At 41.0% G+C, this 6,000-nt stretch overlaps 1 protein-coding gene across 1 annotated transcript in view; it reads left to right on the forward strand.

The window, feature by feature from the left end:
- EML4 (echinoderm microtubule associated protein like 4) overlaps nt 1-5,992 on the forward strand; it is a 74,925-nt gene extending 68,933 nt beyond the window's left edge. The window contains exons 26-27 of the mRNA XM_019472154.1: nt 3,799-3,929; nt 4,441-5,992. Coding sequence (XP_019327699.1) covers nt 3,799-3,929; nt 4,441-4,905 — 596 coding nt within the window. The 3' untranslated portion in view covers nt 4,906-5,992. The remainder of the gene's footprint in view (nt 1-3,798; nt 3,930-4,440) is intronic.
- The last annotated feature ends 8 nt before the right edge of the window (nt 5,993-6,000 follow it).

Here is a 6,000-nt window from a genome sequence, read left to right on the forward strand (position 1 = left end):
AAAAGTATGGTTCAGCCTGTCAGTGTTGTAAAACGAAGTTGTGCGAGCAGGATGCTGAATGTCTCGCATCCACCGCTGAGATCAGATACCTGCTTCTGTTCTTCATGTTGTTGGAAACATCAAAAGTAGGCAAATCAGCAGATTCTTTAGAGGTGAGGGTTAGGTCTACAAATCTTTTCTTCACAGCTACTAGGAGTTCAACTTTGAATATCAGTTTATATGCAGGGTAGAAGAAAATCAGTTAAGTCTGAGTGCTTTCTGTAGCTTCTGACACCTATCGTGCATATTTTAGGACTGTCGTGTGCTTAATGAGGAAGTAGTCTTAAAGGATTGCAGTTGATTTGTGGGCTAACACTGACACTCTTGTGTGCATATTGGTTGGGTGGAGGGCATTTGGTGCTTTCTAACCAGGCTTGATTTCCTTTCTGGGTATCAAAGATCTGAGGCAGAGCAGGGAAAATACAGGGGTCAGAGAAGGAAGCTGACTGGTTGATAAACTGCATAAATATTTTTGAGTTGTTTGGAGGTAGGTAGCAGAAATAAACAGGAGCGTGCTGTTTCTGGAGCTGAATACTGTTGCTTATTGCTAGTTTGATGAAAATATTGGCTCCCATTAGCTTGAGAACTGTGAACCGGGTTGCATATGTGGGTTTTTTTTAATTCAGTCTGTCTGGGTGAAGTAGCGAGTGGATGGCTGTTTCCTCCTGATGCTCTGTGCATGTAAGCCTAGGCTGACAAGGAATCGGTCCACAGCAGTCGTTTCCTCACTGTCGTTGCTACTGCGGCTAAAATAATAGTGCAACACAAATGCCTTTTTTAAAATGGAGTATCAGAAGATTCAGGAGACACTAGAGAAAGTGAAAAGCAAAACTCTCTGTTTGACACTAATATGACGTCTTTCTCCAGGAGCAATGAAAATACTTTGTAAGGACTGAATATTCCTTCTGGAATAGCCTTGGAGCTGAAGCCATTTTACATGTTATGCAGAGTACTTAAATCTGCCAGAAACGTGGAGGTAGCAGACAGTGGCTCTGTTGCTACTGAACTTTAACCACTACGTTTGGTGGTAGAGCAGACAGAGTAAGGGGAGCAGCTCTCTGAATCCCAGCGCTTTCCCAGAAGTGTCCTTTACTCCTGACCTAAGGAGATGAGGTGTGGGAGTGCAGAAAGAGTTTGGTTTCACATGTAGACCATTGGCTTTGTCTCTTTAACAGCTGTTGGATAGAAGCTACTGGTGACTGGGGCCAGGCTGGAGATGAGCAGCTCCCATAACCACTGTTGTGAGGAGCCTTTTGACTTTTTGTTTTTAAAAAGTGGATAAATCTGCTGATCCTGTCTGCATTCCCTTTTGGATTAATGCAAACTTTAACTGCTCTGGATTAAGTTTAATTAGTCTCAACTGCTCTCAAAATCTTCAGTGTGCCAGAGGACCTGGGAGTGAAGTAGATAAAGCAGATAATGTGATGTTGTTCTGGGGCAGAACAGAATATATTTAAACTTCCTAGCCAAGATTCATCATGCTTTAATTTTATATCATCTGGTAGTCTGACACCCTTCACAGAATCTTAAAATTATGGCTTGGTCTCAAACTAAGGCAAGTATTTTCCCATTAAATCAGACAGTGCAGCCAAGCCAAACTAGCAGATATTTGCTGCCCAGAGGAGAAGTCTGGCTTTGACCCGAGGGTCAGCTGGCTCAGGGATCCAAACAAGCCAGGGGCTGCTCACTTTGATGTTCAGGAAAGAGGGTTAAGTTTATGGGATTTTGGCTTTTGGGGTATGTGTTTTACTAATTTAGCTCTGTGGATAGTGTGTCCGTAGGCTCAGGCATTGCGCTGTCATCAGCAGAAGAAAGAGGATGGAAACGCATGGTTCGGATGAGAATAGCATCACTCCTTTTTGGCAGTTGCTATTACTATATTGGCTCAGCAGTATCATCAGTCTGCACCCCGAGCACTCGAAGTCACTCTCTCATTTACTGCACATTTCCCACACTTTCGTCTGAGCAGATTCTTTTGAGAGACTTACTGCTGGCTAGCAGAATTTATTAAAATTGAAGTGCTGCTGTCATACCTAATAACAAAGTCCTATTGTTTTGGGGTTTTTTTGTTATTTTTACAGTTATTAAGAACTAAGAACTTGGTCATATTAATGTCTTGTTTTTCCATGTTTGCCTGATGCATTGAAAGCAAATCCTGCTGTCTTATGACAAAGGGTTGTCTTACCTTTAGAGCTGCTAAAGGAATTTGTGAACACGAAAAATGTTTGATAATAGATGCAGCCTTGAATATTAGTCTTTTAAATCTTAAATTAAAAAGAAGAGGAAATAGCATAGCTGTTTGGCACAGTCTGCCTGAGGTGGTGGCTGAAACTTCAGGAAACTGATTTGAAGTTCATTTATTACTCCCACCTGATGACAGTATTTTATATATAGAATGCAGGAGAAAGTTAAAATTCATTCATTTTGAGCTACTTGAAAATTCTTAAATAGTATATATTTTTTTCAGATTGATTTCATTGATGCAAGAGCACTAAAATGTTTGTGAATACTTTCCTTAGCATTTCATGTCTTTATTTAGTAAATTACCTACAATGTAGCTTATTGGCATTGTAGCAAGCTTAACAAGCTGCCTTTGTTATTCTTCAGAGAAAATAAAGTTCTTACTCCACCCACTGAAGAATGGAAAAAACCAGCTTCAAAGCTAAACGCTATTTGCCATTTTGCTTAAAACCAAGAAAAGATAGTGTGGTGTTTGAAAAATATAAGGCAATTCTAAGTCGGCGTTTTGTGCTGTATAAAATAGTGGACAGCACGTGTTATTTATTTTACCAAAGTCAGCGATTGTAAGGGAGGAAGAAGATATTTTCATCTCTGATAATGGACATCCCTCTCAGTCAATCGGACACGCAGTTTTTTGGGGTGGGGGCTGAAATTTAAGGGGAGGGAAATTCCTCCTAACTCCTGAACTCAGAAACCCAAGTCTGAGCTGTAAAAATATGGTACCTTTGGCATAAATTAGTGTCTTATAACCCCTTGCTTACCTTTTGTTCAGCTTTTCTTGCAGATGTGAATCATCAGTTTAGTTACGGGAATCTCTAGGGTCTTCATTTTTTGTTAAAACTTAGAGCCTCCCCCCTCCCCAGTTTGTTCAGTGCTTTTCAACCAGGCAATGTTGTTATTCTTTTGTCTAGACATATCAGTGTCATTCTTCTCACTTAAAAGCATATTGAATTGTACTTAAGCACTTGACAGCACTTACATCTATGAAACTCATACAGGCTGGATTTCTGTGCAAAGTATCATCAATCAGTTGTCTCCTTTGAATCATGCAAATACTGAAAATTGCTCCAGATATAAAATAAAACCAAAAGAAATCTCCGCATAATGTACGGTACCTGGGCTTGTTCCATGCTTCAGCATCAGTCTTGCTTTTCAAACGTTTGTGCATGAATGAAAGTGTTAAATTTAGAGTTGCCAGTTTTAGCAGCAAACTTAAGCTGTTAACGAAACTGAGGTTTTGAACAGGAGGTGTATCAAGCCCGAGAAGTTATCCTGGCCGAGGCTGAGGGTTGGGGGGGACGGGGGTGGGGGAGCGGCATTAGACTAGCAAAATACTAATGACATTTATTAATGACATAATACAATGCGTATGCCATTTTCCAGTTGAATGTCTTATTTACCTTTTGTTAAGCTTGCCTTTTTTCACAGCTTTATAGATTTTATTTTGTTTATGTTTGTTTGTCTTTTAATTTGTTTCTAAAACTACCATCACTAAATATCTGCTCTACTCTCTCCTAGGAGTTTGGCCCGAAGGATCAGATGGGACAGACATAAATGCCCTTGTCAGATCCCATAACCGAAAAGTGATAGCAGTTGCTGATGATTTTTGTAAGGTCCATCTCTTTCAGTATCCCTGTTCCAAGCCAAAGGTAAGTCTAGACCAGTCTAGTCTATGTGCTTGTTTGCACTGCATGAAGCTTTCCGTGCCAGACACCTGCTTCCAGCTCAGTCGTTTTGGAACCCGGCAGCCAAATAGCTCATTTAGATCTGAGAACAGTGCTAGCAACAAAAGCATGGTTTTCCCCATTAAGTTTACATACAAAATAGAAAACATAAAATAATATGAAATAATATACCTGAAAGTGAAATGGCAATAGTTATCCTTAAGTTCTGGAGCAGAGGCTTGATGCTTTCTGTTGGCTGGCCTTGGTGTTAAGGCCATTACTTTTTGCATAAAGATCTAAATCCGTCCCAAGTTACAAGCCTTAAGAAGAGAGGATGTGTTGTGGGGGGAAACCTAATATAAATGTAATTCTTTCCTCTTACGTGAATAAAGAGCTCTCTTGAAGGACTAAGCAAAAGTAGTAGCAGTTTTAGATTTTGGTACCATGTGCTCTTCTAGTCAAGCATGTGATTTATCTTTCTGCTTGTTTTCGACAGGCTCCAAGTCACAAATACAGCGCTCACAGCAGTCACGTGACAAATGTCAGCTTCACCCATAGCGATGGTCACTTGATTTCAACTGGAGGGAAAGACATGAGTATTATTCAGTGGAAACTTGTGGAGAAGGTAACTCTACCACAAAATGACATTGTCGTAGACATTGGTGCAACCAAAGTGCCCATCCCTGCCAGTGAAAATGCTGTACAGTCTCCTGCACCTCTCCCACAACCTTTTAACGAAATGAACCAAAACGAAAGTGTAACTGGCAGCTCTCCGGCTTCTTTGGAGAGTAACTTGGAGCAGTCTGCGGAGGCCAGCGAAGAGCAAAGTGAGGAGCAGAGCGAGGGGAGCAGCCTGGATCCCGCCGAGCCGGGCTACGAGGAGCCCTCCAACGAGACGAGCGAGGAGCACAGCGAATCCACGGTCACTGAAGAGCAGCAAGATAACTCACCGGTGTCTTAACGCTCCCAGCTCAGGCGGTTGTTATTTTCCCTTGGTGTGCGTGCTTTCATTACAGGGTGAGAGTTCAAATAGGAAGAAGTAGCTGAGATTCATGACCACTCCAGCTTTTGAGTTTCAGTGAGATTTTTAGTCTGAGCTTCAGTTCAATGCGTGGAACCATCCCAAGGGCCTGGCTTGATGGTCTGTGTCAAGATCTGGTCACAGTTTGTAGTGGACATTACCGTAGATCCATTTCAGTTCTGAAATTGCTGTCAGGAAGTGGCGTGAAATAAATACTGGAAAAAAGGTTAGCTCTGAGAATTAGCTGAAGTAGACCACCTTAACTATGTGAAAGTGCTTTCTGAAAGAACTAAGCTGATGGGAAGCGCTGAGCTGTTCCAGCTGGGGAGTACTGTGCTGCTTTTTCCAGGTGCGAAGACAAACAAAACAAAAAAAACAACCAAAAAGGTCTTTGTAGGGCTGTTTTCCTTTGTTTTTTCTTAATGAGCAAAACAGAGGAAAAACAATGTAATGATGCCACATGTTTGGCGATGCCTTCTTGATCTAACGCATATGCAATTTTCTAACACTACTAATTCCTAAGTGGAGTCTGGATGTGCTTGCAGTTGGTCTGCCCTGGGTGCTGCTAGTTCTAAGGCAAATCCTGTCGAGGAACGGTGTCGGCTGTTCCATTTTCACAGCCTGTTTAATAACAGACTAACCAAATACTGGCGTGTTTCACTTTTCATGACCTGAAAGTTGATTTAAACTGTAGGACGTAATTGTCTCTTCAAAGAATTGCTTGCCTAGAGAGTTTGAAACTTAAGAGAGTCTTTACAGTGACTTTGATGTGAACAGCAGAGGAAGCGTGGCAAGAACACGGAAGTCAGTTGGGCTCCAGAGTTAAACTTTAAGCCTTCAAGCAGAACTGCTTCATCCCAAGTAGGAGAAATATAAATACAGTTAACTTAAATTATTAAATTGGTGCTTAGGATTAGTGTATTAAGTTGATAATTTTTTCTTCTGAATTTTTAGAGGTAACTCTAAGAATCATTAAACTGCAATCTCTTTTTTTTTTTTTTTTTTTCCCCTCCTGGCTCTTTTTGCAGTTGTGTT

This window comes from Aptenodytes forsteri, unplaced genomic scaffold (assembly GCF_000699145.1).
Source record: "Aptenodytes forsteri isolate BGI_AS27 unplaced genomic scaffold, ASM69914v1 Scaffold195, whole genome shotgun sequence".
NCBI classification, from domain to species: Eukaryota; Metazoa; Chordata; class Aves; order Sphenisciformes; family Spheniscidae; genus Aptenodytes; species Aptenodytes forsteri.